The sequence below is a fragment of the Colossoma macropomum genome, unplaced genomic scaffold (assembly GCF_904425465.1).
Source record: "Colossoma macropomum unplaced genomic scaffold, Colossoma_macropomum, whole genome shotgun sequence".
Classification (NCBI taxonomy): domain Eukaryota; kingdom Metazoa; phylum Chordata; class Actinopteri; order Characiformes; family Serrasalmidae; genus Colossoma; species Colossoma macropomum.
In genome coordinates, this window is record NW_023494792.1 from 14,959,697 (window position 1) to 14,974,995 (window position 15,299).

At 38.8% G+C, this 15,299-nt stretch overlaps 1 protein-coding gene across 1 annotated transcript; it reads left to right on the forward strand.

The window, feature by feature from the left end:
- The first annotated feature begins 66 nt into the window (after positions 1-66).
- iqub (IQ motif and ubiquitin domain containing) lies at positions 67-11,921 on the forward strand. Its single transcript, XM_036575463.1, has 12 exons — positions 67-528; positions 900-1,034; positions 1,242-1,412; positions 1,528-1,703; positions 3,903-4,058; positions 4,167-4,377; positions 4,759-4,934; positions 5,582-5,752; positions 5,907-6,083; positions 8,343-8,591; positions 9,514-9,699; positions 11,384-11,921. Exons 1-12 carry the CDS (start codon positions 207-209, stop codon positions 11,549-11,551), a joined length of 2,298 nt encoding a protein of 765 aa, XP_036431356.1. The 5' UTR covers positions 67-206; the 3' UTR covers positions 11,552-11,921.
- The last annotated feature ends 3,378 nt before the right edge of the window (positions 11,922-15,299 follow it).

The window sequence follows — 15,299 nt, forward strand, 5'->3', positions numbered from 1 at the left end:
GAGCAAACTGCGCTCCAAACTCCAGTGGGCTGGATCACGTGACGGCGCAGTTACCATAGCAGCGCTCAAACACTACGGCCTGCTGAAGCAGAGACAGCGGCAGGTTAGCTGGCTTCATTACTTTTACCCCACAAACTGTTGGATGTCACTTTGCTGCTTAACCTATGTGCGTTAGTTAGATTTATCAGGTACCTCAGACTCAGCTTATGTCAGAGATGGAGGGTGAACACGACAGCGCCTCGGAGTCGGGTGATGTTATGGAGACTGGTGAAAGCTTGAATGTGGAAAGCCTAAAGGTAGATGTCCCGACACAGAGTGCTGACCTTACACAGACAGAGGCCGAGCTGGAGGAATGTACAGAGAGCCAAGAACTGAAAGTGGAGGTTCGCACTTTAAGTACATTACTGACAGCAGGTCAGGAAACACAGCCGGATTCAGCACTGACAGGCCTGAGTCAAGACGGATTCAGCCAGCGTGAAAGTGAAATAATCAGGACTTCTGATAATGTTGGAAACTCAACAGCAACAGGTAAGTTAGCTAGGTTAACAGTTAGGTAACGCTAGCTGCGTTAACCTAAGTATTCTTCACCGGACAGAGTGATAGAGCTAGGAGGAAGGAGCAGCGTCTAATCTTTTAAAAAAGTAAATGCAGTATGTTCACATTAACTCGACTACATTTGGACAGCTTTTGCTTTGTGCTTCAGTGCATTCCCTTCAGTACATTATGCCTAAAAACCTGCCAGTTTAACTGGGCCCACATTATCTGTCTGTAATTGGTCCAATTATACAAACATGCTGGCAGAGTTTTCAATCTGCCTCTTCCTAGCTGACAGTGGAGGTGGAGGAGCTGAAAGCCTGTGTCTTAACCCTTCGAGCTCTCACATTATCACATTTTTCCAGTTAAGATCTTGCTTATGCCAGAGGGGCACATGATGACCATGGCCTTTACTATTGGCCTCACAAGTCAGGACCTGAAGAATCATTTTGCCAGTGAGCTGAGAGTACCATCAGACATTATTCAGATCACACTGAATGGTAAGTTACCTCAACACCTCTCCCTGACAGAAATGCTTGTAGCTAACACCACCAGCCAGCGTGAAATCCACAGAGATGAAGTGTTCATCAATCCATTTCTTTGTACAGCATGTATAATGACCTCTAAACTAAGTCATATATATTGAGTGAATTCATTGCAGAAGATGTGTAAAAGATAAAAATCTGTCTGTGTCGTTTGGTTGTCAGGTCAGGCTGTAGATAACCACCAGACGCTGATGGGCCTGGGAGTGCAGCCACATGGCACGGTCCAGTTTGAGATGAGCTCATTAGACCCTGAGAATTACCCCATCAAACCAGTTAAACCACAGCACGCAGAGTGCAGCATGCCTGATGTCATTACTGTCAGAGTGCAGACAGGTCAGCCTCCGGTTTTAACATTCACTGCAAACATTCTCTATTTGTTTTTCGACGTCTCGCTCAGTTTCTCTGTCACACTCTGTCTGTCTCTTTTTGGCCTCCCCTTCACCCTCAGATGTAAACACTTTTCAGGATGTGGTGGTAGAGATAGAGAGAGCCACGCTAAAGAAGCCTTTCCTGGGAGGATATCGCCACAAGGTCACTAAAACGGAGTATCATCATGCTGCAGTACAGACTATCCCCAGGAGGAGGCCTGATAGAGGAGTGGAGATGTTCAGCAGAGATACACAGGTAAGGTAAAGGTAGCATATATATATATATATATATATATATATATATATATATATATATATATATATATATATACATACATACACACTGGGGTCAGCTTTTCAAAATAATTTTTTTTTTTTATAAACCAGCATATTTTCTTTGTTGGTGTGCAGTCTTTATCTGCCTAATGCTTAAGGGTCTGTATATGGGTCCACATTTCGGGTCCTCACTCTCATTTCTACATAACTACTTTATTAGCTTTATATTAGTTACCAAATAATTTATAGTGAATAACATTAGTTATTGAATAATAAACCTTAAAATTCTAACTAAAATAAGGCTGAGGTACTCAAGGTTAGTGTATTAATAGCTAACCAGTTTTTTTTAAGGAAAACAGGGAAATAATACCACACATTTCATATATCTGTAACAAAAACAACAAAAAATCTCATAAATGCTGTTGGACACAGCTACTGTGAGCAGACATCCCAGACTGCTTAAATGAAGAAAGTGTGTGCACCTGTTATAGCTGCTAATGATGTATTTATTTATTTTGGTTTACTTGTTATAGTTAAATTGTTTTTTAGTTATTGTCACATATATTTGAATGTATGATATGGTTTTCCTCAATATATATATATATTCCAGTATGCAGGCAGCGCTGTCTCCATGATATTTTAAAAACTAGCAAAATGAAAGCAATTTGTTTAAATACTAAGTGCAGCGCTGAAGCCACAACAGCTTTCTCTGCTGGTCTCTGCTGAGGTGGATTTGCTTACTTTGTCTTTTTTTTATTGGTGTTATTTTTTTATTATTTTTATTGGTGCTTTGTTTAATAAAACTAACTCACTACATAGATAACATGGTTAGAACAGTAACTTACTGAAGTTCAATCCGCTCATCATTGGTTTTTCAGGCTCCTGTGTGGAGTCACACTGCTTATAATTTAGTCAAATTAGCTCATTACCAATGATGTAATGAAATGAGTGTTATGAAAATGAAGTGACTCGCAAACAGTGGAAAGCAGGTGTGTTTGGAAACCACACAGACCAGTCCAAAGCTGACATGTTTAAAGTTTATTTGTGGCTTTGGAGCGAGTGGAAAACAGCATGCTGCCTCCTGTCATTGTATGGGGTGTGTTTTAAAAGTCACACAGGCACATTTCTTGACCAAAATACAAACGTACACACTCAAATGCGGCTAGCAACGGTTGCTAAGCACTGCAATTGGAGGGCAGGTAAAAACGGGTGGCTCTTGAGATGGTCTGATTGGCTCAGTCACTGATGCTGGCAGGCTAGTCGCTCCCTTTCTCTGCAGTTCAGCACACGGCTTGTGTTGTAAACTGGATACTGTACAGTATGGTACTGATGAAAAGTAGCGTACAGTATACAGTATTTTGATGAAGTACGCAGTATGCAGTACACAGTATGCTGTTTATGACACAGTCTGTGTTACCTGAGTGCTGAGCTGTGTTTTCATTGAGTGTTTAATTGTGTTTAACTTTAGCCTCTTTCTCTGGTTAAACCTTAGCCTGTTTCTCTGCCTGATGTGACTACAGGTTTTGGAATGCCCTGAATAAAGCTACTCTGCACATGCAGCCTGTCTGCAAGCCTTTTATGTTACACTAACAAAGAAAACATTATTGTTTATTAAAACACTTTCAGAAGCTGCACTCACAAAAGAATGGTTCTTCAATGGTTCTTTAATAAAGGGAATGGTTCTATTTCGAACCATGAGTTCTACATAGAACCATTTCATGCTTAAATGGTTCTTTGCATGGTGAAATGGTTCTTCATATTGATGGAGAATGTGTTGTTTATATATATATATATATATATATATATATATATATATAACCAGTGTATATATAGAATATATATACTGTATAAAGAAGCTTTTTGAAAATGGTTCTATACAGCACAAAAGGCGTTCTTCTACTGTTATAATGTCAAGCTTGTAACAATAGTAGACCTTTTTCGTGCTATACTGTACTATTTTGAAAATTAATAATATAATGGCTGTTTTGACTGTAAATTAAATAAAAGAAGGTCTCAAATATTTGCACATTACTGTGCATATATGCTTAACAGATATGTAGCAGGTTGTGATCAAATTACACACATATCAGGATTAATGAAGCCAATGCTTACGGTGTGTACAGACTGTGAATGTCTCCTTTTCTGATTGCTGTATTTACCTGCAATCTCTTTTCTATAGACAGTGGAGTTGAAGAGCCAGGCTCAACAGTGCACCATCAACACTTCCACTCAGATGACTAAGATTGGCTGCTACGTGTCCAACATGAAGGACAAACTCATCACACCAGGCACCTACGTCACTGCAGATGAGTTTCACGGCAAGAGGCTGAAGGCTGTATGTGTGTGTGTGTGTGTGTGTGTGTGTGTGTGTGTGTGTGTGTGCACTTCTTTCTTCATTCATGATTTTGTTCTTGAGTGTAAGTGTTTGTGTGTATGTTTTCAGGTAATAACGTTACAGACATACTTCAGGCGCTGGCAGGCCATGCAATTGACCGCTCAGCTGAGGCTGGATAAAGAACTGCATCTGGCCTGGGCAGAGAGAGAGGAGAGAAGGAAGATAGAGGAAAAGGAGGAGCAGTTTAGGGCTGAGTACCACAGGAGAATGAACCCAGAGAAAAAAGAAGACTTTGCTCTGCTCTACAGTGCACTAGAAAGTGAGCATTACTGTGTGTGTCACAATTACAGAATCTGAAAGTAACAATCAATTACAGTTTACCTTCTGAACTAATTGGTTGAGAGAGGAAACATACAGTATAGAGTGGGGGTGCCCAAACCATTTTTTTTTGTCTTGGGGTGGACCAAAGGCCAAAAAGACAAAGCAATATACAAATAAAGAAGGAAGGTAAATTTCAAATTTTGATTTTTAAAAATATATTTTAGAACATTATACTATATTTTCTAACTAAAATTCTTAAAAATGCCATTATCAATGAAAAACGCTCTCTCATTGGATGAGGGGATGGGGTTACACTGGAATGCATTATCCGTTTTTATGTGCATGTGTTTTTGCCGCTGTCACTGTATCTGTGTGTCAGAGTGGAGGCAGGAGGAGGTGGCGCGCATTAATGCCTCTCTAAGTGGAGCGGAAAGGAAGGCAGCACTGTGTGCTCTCTTGGAGCAGGAGACACAGTTCATTTCTTCTATCGGATGCCACCGCATTGCTGCAAAAGGGAGGAATCAGGAGAAGGCAGTGCAAGCCTTCCTGGACAAGGTCTGCCTCTCTAAAAGCCAGCTTTATTATATGATGTACAGGCAAGAAATGATGTAAGAACTGTATTTACTAGATGCACATACTGGGCATGGACTGAGTGGGCTAAGTATATTTCCTACATTTCTTTATTTATCTTTTTATGTAAACAGCCACACACCTAGTACTTCAGATAAGTTTAAAGCAAAGGTAAAAAAAATCAAATTTACATCATTTTCCACTTTACATCAAAATGTAGTCAAACGGCCCAGACGTGTTTGCTTCTGTAGTTTTACACTGGAGCTATGAGGCTAATGTAGCTAATTTAAGCCTATACCCCACCTGTTGTCATTGTGCTAACTTGCCTAAAAATGTGTCAACAAACTCACTTATATGGTCTCTGTTACCATATGATATACTGTTGCCTATAAAAGTAGACAAAAGGTGGTGCATAGAAAACAGTAATCAAATCCATTTTGTAACCTGAATTTTATCTATGGTTTTTACCAAGATTCAAGAAGCCACATAAGCAGATCTGCTTGAGAGTAACAACCTGTTTGCAGCAAGAATTCATTGATTTAGGCTTGCAGCTTGCACAAAGCACAGCACAGTCTCGGCTGATCAACTACATTCAGAAAAAAAATTAAAATTTTGCCTTATTTCTGGTGCAGTGTGCAGCCCCTAAGACGTGGCGAGCGTTTGATGGGATTATGACCCAGATGGACACTCCTCACAGTATCAGGGCTAAAGAGCTAAGAGACCTCTACAGTAGCATTAACCTGCAGTACTTCAGCCAGGAGGAGCGCCTCGACGTGCTCCTCACCCTCAAACACACTGTCAAGGTATTCTGCCTTTATTCTTTGGCTTGCATTCTATAGCATGACCATAGCCATGACCCAGTGCTGCTCTATTTCCACTCTCATTATTAGTGATGAGTAGTTATTATGTGCTCTAAATGCTGGCCCAGACTCATTTGCTGTCTGTTTGTATGAACAGGAGCATGACTGTAAGCTGACTCAGCAGATAGTGGAGCTGATTGACAGAGAGGCTGATCTGCTGCGGAGAGGAGTGAAGGAGAGTAACTTAGAGGGGCTGAGGAAGAGGATATCCACCCTCTTTCTCCAGTTCATCAAAACCCCCACTTTCAACCCCCAGGTGGCCAAATTGTTGCGGGTATGTACTCTAGAGATCATTTCTTCCCCACCTTGCAAACAGCACAGAATGGTAGGGAAAAACATCTTTGCTCAGTGCTACTGACTTCTATAATGTATTTAGTGTCACTGTTTTTTTTTCTGTCTGTCTGGCCTGTTTTTTGGGATAACTTTAGTTTTTTCCACTTCACAACAATATGTCAGACTGATTACACTTAACTCCAAAAGGTGTTAAATGCCTTTGAAGTGGCTTTATGTCCTTATCGGTATTATCAAAAAGTTTTTTTGCAGAAAGAGAAACACAAGTGGAGCTGTGACTTTATGAAGTACGTTATTGGATCAGAGATTTAAGCATGCAGGGTCTGATAACTATTTTGAACTTATTATTCTTATATAGGCTACATACATGCGAAACAACCAAAAATCTCTAATGTAGTGGTGCCTATATGCAGGAATAGCGAAGCACCTAGAGATACGCTCTTGGTGTGCGTTTCTGTGTTAAATCTCACATGTGACTGTGGGCCTGACAAAATCGGCACCACATATCAACAATCTGATTGGTCACTGCTCGGTTCATTTGCATAAAATTTGTCCAGAACGAGAAAGCATTATGATGATGTGCATCCATGGTTTCATGGGTCACTTAAATTGATGTATTGTTGTCTCTCGCCTCATTATAGCACCGACACTATAGTTCTGATGTGAATTAGCAAAAAAATAAATAAATAAAAAAGACAAAACATTTTACATCGTTCATGTCACAAACACACTACTTGAAATTTCAGCACCCCCAACTTATAAAACCTTCCTGTGTCACTGCTACAAAGCACTTTCTTTGAACTTACGAAGAAGTGTAAAGCTGGGTCAGACGTTAACACTAAATGCCTCATTCCTTTCCAGAAAACAAATTTTATCTTTATCTTGTTTCTAAATTTCTGTGTAATTGTATCATTTTGATTTAAACAGTCATTCAGAGTGGTTTCATGTGAAATGCTCTTTCTAAAAAAACTTTAGGAGTCAGAATTGTTCACAGTGGTGATGACTGGAACCGGATGTCTGAAGCTTTTAATGCCTCTAAAAGCTCCCTGACACTAAGTTATTAAATGAATTGGTTATGAACACACTGTCTGATGCCCAGGGCTGGGCAACTAATCAAATTTAAGTACATGCAGGGCACTGTAAGGCAAAATATTACCCACAGAAAACGTATTGTTTCAGATTTACCACTACTTTACCATTATTAACGTTGCATATAAAAACTTAGAAGACGTGTGTTATTGTGACTCTGGTTCTCATCACTGCCACTGTAAAGAAATCTGATTTTGTAAGATTCTCTGCAATGAGCCATTTCACATCAAAACACTCTGAATCATTTTGTTTACCGCTCAATTACTGAGTTACTTTAAAAATAGGTAGAACTACCCTTTAATCATTTTAATAAATATCATATTGTATTTATTTTATACATGACTACTTAGCTACATGAATCCAAGACATAAAAGACACTTCTACTACCATTCAAAACCTTTGATTGACTTATCATATATTGCAATTATTTGTTAGTAACATGTAATCAAAGTGTTCAAAAGTGGGGAAAGCACGAGAAATAGGGATCCCTTAGCATGCATCATATACTCACCTATCCAGACAACACCTACACCACTGCGAAAATTCATTTAAATGTTTATCTGCAAAAGGCTAGAGTCAAAGATCAGAGACCAGCAACTCATGCTAACTGAAGAGCAGCTTGATAGCAAAAAAGAGACAACCACAGTCAGAGGCATAATTTGTATGCAGGCCACATAGACCTGTGAAAATGTTGTCAGCCTTTGCAGATGCTTCTGGAATGGCATTTCACTGTAGCTATCGTTGATGAAATTAAAATTGATATTTGTCATTTGATAACTGCTCACTATGGCATTCTCATTAAACCTTTCTCATTAGGCAGTCACAATATGATATCTTTAATAGCATCAATACTGTTGAGCTGAGGGGTTTACACAAAGATACTGTGTAGTTTACATGAGTTCAAGAAACACCTCACTTAACAAAACAGCAGCAGTTGAGCAGCTGATACATTAATCCTGGAAAATGGATACACAATTTAAGCCATAACCCATCACACATCAAACTGTTATGTTCATTAATACATTGAACATGAAATACAGAAATTAAGCTTTCACTGACATTTATTACTGACATCATAGTTCATAAAAGACCATTTCATTGTGTCCAGCACATACAGGAAACACTGGTTTATTTTCCAGCTTTCTTTTCACAGGTGCCACAGGATCCAGCCCAGCTGAGGAAGAACATCTACTTCTGCCGTGGCTGCAGTAACTACCTGCTCTCTACTGAATTCACTCTGACGACTAACACGCAGGTGGTGGGGCTTTGCCGTCGCTGCTCAGAGCTGGACAATGAGGCTCGGCGCAGAGAGGATTTCTCTCATTACAAAACCATCCTTAGATGCCTGCGCAAAGCGGAGGCAAAGTACAGCCCAGATGCCAAAATCACCTACCTGCTACAGGTAGCAAAGAGACCTTCCATGCACAGATCATAAATGATGCTTCTTTACACGAGTAGTCTTGTAGCAGAGCATCCTGGCAAAAAAAGTCTAGTGTATATCCTATGCTAAATTGCCCCGAGGTGTGAATGTGTGTGTGAATGTATGTGTCTGCGTGTCTGTCCTGTGATGGACTGGTGACCTGTCCAGGTTGTTTCCTGCCTTCTGCCCAATGAGCGCTGGGTTAGGCTCCAGCACCCCCCCGCGACCCAGGAGGTTAAGCGGCTTAGATAGTGTGTGTGTGTCTACATTGTAGTTAAGAATGCTGTATCATGTGGGGCTAAAGGTCCCATTTTCAGAATTTTCCTATTAATTTATTTTTGTGCCTGCAAATTTGCATGGGTTTATGTACCAAAAACAGATGTAATTATTTCTAGATGAACATTTCCAACCTCTCTTTATCCCTTAGAATTGAACAGGCTGTTTTTGGTACTTGGCCATTAAGACTGACATATTTAAATTATCACTGTTCTGATTTGCTGCTCTGTATTGTGCCTCATTCAAAAAGCAGACCAAGCTGAAAACCCACAACTTCAATGTGAATGGGCTAAACTGTTGTATTCTGAATAGGCAGATATGTGGAAATGAGTTTGCCTTCATGAAATCACAAAAACAATGAGATGTTTTAGCAGCTTAGTTTCTGTATATGGCCTGTATGGACTGGGGAGTGAACAGTATTTTGAAACTTGTGTTTTTCATCCAAAACAAGTGAGGAAATATTTGGTTTTCCATTATATAGGCCCTTTTACTTGTTTAACTTGTATGTCCCATTTCCAACAATTAACTACTTGTCGCAGTTTGGAAAATTGTTCACATTTGGTACAGAGCATAATGGCATCTCTGTGGCTTTGTTTAATGCCTGTGCTTGGCTAAATGTCTCCACTAGGAACAGGATCTGCAGTATCTGGTGGATGTGGTGTGGGGTGCGCAGTCTGCTCTGAGTGCCTGGAATGACCTGCATGATCTAGTGCTGGTGCGCTGGGACAGGCAGTGGGAGTGGAGCCCCTGGAACTGCATCCTGCTCACCAAGGACGAAGCGGCTGCACACCACAAAGTTGAGAACGTAGAGAAGGTATACAAATAAACACATTTTTACTCCTGAACCCATAGAGATCACTTCTTACTTTGGTTTTCAAGTGTTCCACCAGAAATGATGTCCTGAAGCAGGGACACTGTGTTATAATTTTTAAGTCTTGCTTTTACCCTCATCTAGACTGTGCGTGATAAGCGGGATTCTTTCAGTGTAGCAGTTTTCAGTTTTATTTATGGGAATCACATGTTATAGAAGGTGTAGCAGACGTGAGAAATATTATTGCACACTTTTTGGTTATGTGTAGTGCATTCTGAGGTTTACTGTGTAAAAATGATTTGCATAGAACTCATTTTAAACCATTTATTTTTTTATTTTTTTTAAATCCTTCAGTAACATGAACACATTTATTTTTGAAAGTGAGAGTTTAATTTCAGGTACAAATTCAAGTGGATTATCAAAGACTATTGATAAGTACCCAGCTCTGTATAAAATAACCTTTGATCTGCCTTAGCTTCCACATGTCAGTCTCTGATATGCAGTTGTTGGAATTAGTTAAGGTTAGCTGATTGTCTCCCTCATTAAGCAGGCACTCATGCAGTGACACACTCCAGAAGCTTTTAAAAATGTTCTGATGATCTTCCTGGATAACATTAAACCGATTTTCTGTTTAGCCAACCTAAATGTCAACCCTGTGTGTTCACAGTTGTATGCTGAGAAAATGTAGATAAAGACATAGTCAAGAGTTTCGGCGCTCCTGGTCAAATAACGTTTTGTTGATTTTGTAAATGTAAATAAGTTCACACATCCGTAAGAGAACACATGTATGCATGCTTTAAGCATACTTACTGTTTATTTGCTTAATTTAACATATGCAAGTTATACAGTTAAGAGTGTGAAGTTTGGGCCAACATATGGCCAATGCTAATAAAAGCACTGAGCATTGTGTAATTCATTGTTGATTTTGCTCACTCATAGTTCTTTGAAACGTGTTATGATATTCTGTTAAAAGTGCAGATGCTAAATTTTTAATAAATACCGCATTTGTGTTCCTAAAAAGAAGAGACAAGATTTTATTATGATTTGAATTTGATACAGTTATTGTTGTGCTTTACCTCAGATGTATCACAGAACACAGAATGTAAAGCAGATGTATATATCATTCTTTGCCCAAATCATTATGTCTTTAAACATGTAATGTGTACATAAACAGTTTGACAAAACATCCTGTACTTGATTAATGTACATTTCTTACTGGAGGCCAGCAGATGGCAGCATTGGTGAAGTCACCTTTTTATTTCTTGTTGTAAAGCCAGTGCAGATCCCTTGAGGATTCTAAACCTCAGAGTCAATCAAAAGACAGAGAAAAGCTGTTGTGATGCAAACATCATGACTCCCACAATGGCAAAAGCCCCCAGGACAATTTCACTGATCTTAGTGGAGCGGTTTTGATTGGTCACGCTCAGTACGGTCAAAGAAAGAAGGTGGTAAATCTCCTAATGTCTCTGTTATTGAGTCTTTATCAGTTAACTCCACAAACGTGAAATAAAGTCATTTTACAGCCCATTTTATTTCGGTGTCAGGGATTCTCCCTTTGAAGATAAGAATCTCGCACTGTTTTATCTATAGAGCTAGCGTGCAAGGCAGTTGCTTTTTGTTTATTACAAACAGAATGAACTCTGGCTGTAAACTTGTTCTCAGATAGTATTGCTCAACTGTTTTGCAGGCATACAGCGTGCCGTTTATCCGTAACATCAAGCACAAACACACTCTGGCCCGGAAGTACTTCTCTCAAATTCCTATGATGGCTGAGCACCTTCACGATGTGGACTCGAAGCCTGCTGCCCACAGTGACCTGCTGGTCACAAAACCCATCACCACGGCAACCAAGTAACATCAGTAAGGCACCACCCACAAGCCCTAAAGTCCTCAGCACTATCTGCAACTCTACTGCATTTATGTTTCTTGTTTCTAGAACTCTTTTAGAACATAATAAACAAAGCAATACACATGATGCAGAGATGCTTTAGATCATAACTTTTGCACTAATGATCTGTTGATGTCTATGTTGTGTCTGGTTTCATACAAGAGAGTCTTTGAGTGTCTTGACTTGCTCTCTAATGGATTTCTGAACTACACCCAGCATGAAATAAAGCTATTGAGATCCATTTTTCACTCACAGCCTAGTTGTTCACCATAAAACGTTTTATTTGCTCCGTTGTGCTGTATTTTCTTGTCAAGATAGACAGCTTATGCATGGTGCATTACAATCAAATCAAATAGAGAATCAAAACATATCATATAGTATTTTTCACACCAGAATGATACTAATATCCTCCTAAAATTGCCATGTGTAGAGAGTCTATAGCAGTGCATAAATAGCTCTGTGACTAAACACAAAATCCACTTTGAGCTATTGAAAACTAATTTGCTGTTGCCTAAAATGCACCAGTTCAAGGGGTACTAATTACACCTCAAGGAATGAAATATAGCCACAGATATAATTGGAAGATGAGCGATCTAAAATATGCAATTAGGGGAAAAGGTCAAGAACCGGCTTTTGCTTCTCATTTACTGCTCATTTAGTCTCCTGACTTGAGATAGCGTAGTGTCTGAATTCGACTCCGAGCAAGGTGTTCAGTTTCCTCTCTGTAATGCACTGAGAACTGAGATCTTTCTTCACGTGCCATTATTAACCTGAATCTTTCACCCTGAAAATTCTCCTCTGTATTCATCATGTTTATTCCAATTGTGAACATGAACAGTTGAAAACTGTAAAATCTTTTTTTTTCTGTTTGCTGTTTTTTAAAGTATGGTTTGTATCTAAAAATAGCAACAAATCAATAAATATTCCTTTCATGACTCTAAATACTGCAAGCTTGAGAATCATTATTTCTTTTCACACTTTCACTCTTCTGTCACCTGACCTGAGGGAGTTCCCTGTGATGACCAGTTGTGTAACATGTCTGCCTGAAGGGTAGTGTAATTTTATTTTGTTGACACCTGTACACCTTCACTCTTGATTTCCTCCTCATTTGGAATGAGGTGCAGAATCTGGGCTCATCGTTGTCATCATTTTCTGGAAATTTTCTTGAAGACGCAAATTTCAAGGTTCTTCCATTAAATGCAAACCCCTCGTCCAGCATTACATTTATCTATATAATTTGAACTAATTTGGTTAATGGTTCATATAAATCACACTGTTGTAGAGTTAATAATGAAGATACCATTTTAGTCCACCCATACGACACTGCCTTAATAGTACACGTACACACAGGACACACAATGTCTTTGACTTTAAGTTCCAGAAGCTATTTTAGTGCTAATAGCACCCCCTGTGGAGAGTCTTCAGCCTATCGAATGCAAGTGAGTGAGATAGGTGAGGGTGGTGGTAAAACATGATATTGTTAGTTATTATTATTTTTCCTCACAGTGTCTAAAAAAATCAGAAGTAGTTTTGTAGGTGGGCAAATGTCATTACATTTTGGTCAAAGATCATCTTCTAAATTAGATGGTGATGAATCATGCTTAATGTGACCCAGGACATTGGGGAAATTTAACCCTCCGTGATCCACAATGTTTCCAAATATGTTTCTCTATTGTTGCAAGACTACAGTGCAGAAATGCAGTTCAAACACTTCATGAATCTGTAGCGTCTTCCCTTTCGATTCCATCTTATTGCAAGATTGTATGTGACACATCTTTAGTCATGAGGCTATGAAGAGAGGTTGAGATACATGTCACCTGCCTCCCACTGTATACAATTGGTGGATTTGTATGTGTGTGTGCGTTTTGTGTGAAACTGACTGATGGTCACTCAGGAAATCACTAAGGACTTAGCCATCATGTCGGAAACATTTCATTCTTCATTCAGTTGTCATCAGACACGTGAAATGGCATGCAGAGAGTTAACAGCCACTGAAGTTGCTGCAGCGGTTTTGGAAAATAGTAATGAAGATAACGGAGCATTTTGATATGAAACATTTGGGTATCATTTTATGTGCAAATGCCTTGAAAGGTGAATTTAAGAAAATACGCAAAAATCAAGAAAATGCCCTCAGACCCCAGAGGGTTAAAATTTTGACTATAAAATTATATTAACAATAACACTTCTAAACGAGTTTCTAATGTGCCTGTTATATAACGGTAGGGTTGTGAATGCAGCCATTCATGAATGAAAAATAAAATTTGTCACATGAAAAAAGAAGGGTGTCATCTTTATAGTGTGGAAAATTCCAACATATCAGTGATGAGTATAAAGAATTTGAGTCACGCTTTATTTTGAAAGTAGATTCATTTACAGATAGTTAAATTATTAACAAACTATCTGGTGAAACTCAACCTATCACCAGAACTCGTGAGCGCTGAGAGTGTTACGGTTAGATTTAGGATTAGAACCAGGTTTGGAATTGGGTTTTGCTTGAGGTTGAGGTTAGGTTAGACTTCCTGATCAAGATGACTTTCTGTGACCTAATATTCTCATATCAAAATACAATGTGAATCTGTTTCTAAAAGTGTTCTGACTCCAGTAAATAATTCCCTACAGAGACAAGCACTTGCAGTCTAATACTAATACTGCCATGAAATTGACATTGATTGAATAGTTTGGTAGAAGTAGACAGAGGGTTTGAAGACATTATGTCAGGACCCTGTTTGTGGTTTTAGATAAATCAGCTGCATATGCATAACTCTCATTCAGTCTCTTATCAATTATCAGATAGACAGCAACAAAACTATTGACCTGTGTTTGACACATAAATAGACTGCCAGTTTATGAGCAGCTGTATGTTCACAGCTGCTGAAATCAAAACTGTTTTTAGTTCAGTTTATCTTTGTAACAATGACATGAGTGATTAGAGAAAAGCAGCCAAAAGCTGAGGTGAATCATAAATGAAATCTTATCTTATAGTTCTTAATGAACTATTATTGTGGAATATGAGGACTGTGTATCATGCTGGTAGCAGAGGAAGTTGTGTGAAAAGATAATCTCCTCAAAAGTGCTTAAATGGAGCTTTACCGACATTTGAATTTCAATGGAAGTCGATTGTTTTTTTATTTATTGCCCACAGTACTGTGCCTTTGAAGAGGATTCATATTTCCGGTGCCAATGACCCATAAACATAAAAAAATGATTTTTCAATGTGGAAGGTTAGAGGAATACCTTCCTTAAAAAGACAAACAGTTCGGTCAGAGCTCTAGGTCTTTTATCTCTTCTGTCATAACATAATGAAAGACTAAGGTACACTACATCGAAAAGCCTTAATAATTCCAGCTGCTAGTTCTGTGAAGAGATTAATGAGTAGTTCGAGAGCATTTTAGTTTGTTCTTAGAAGCAGTTTTCCCCTTTGTTCCTCACGGTTCAGTTTGTGAACATAGTATTTATGAACTGAAGAAAAAAAATACAAGGCTTATTATTCAACAGTTATCTGGATTACAAGGCAAACTGTCATTATTATTAAGCTCTACAAGAGTGTAGTAAAAGTTTGGCAGCAGCGGCAGGTCCTGGCCATAAAAGGATTAAATAATTGCTTAATCTGGTAAAATGGCTGTTAATGCTGATTAACAACGTCTTCTCTAGACTTTGGACATAGGAGATTTAGTGCAAGTTTCTTATCTTCTCCTTCAAGGACAATGTGAAGAAA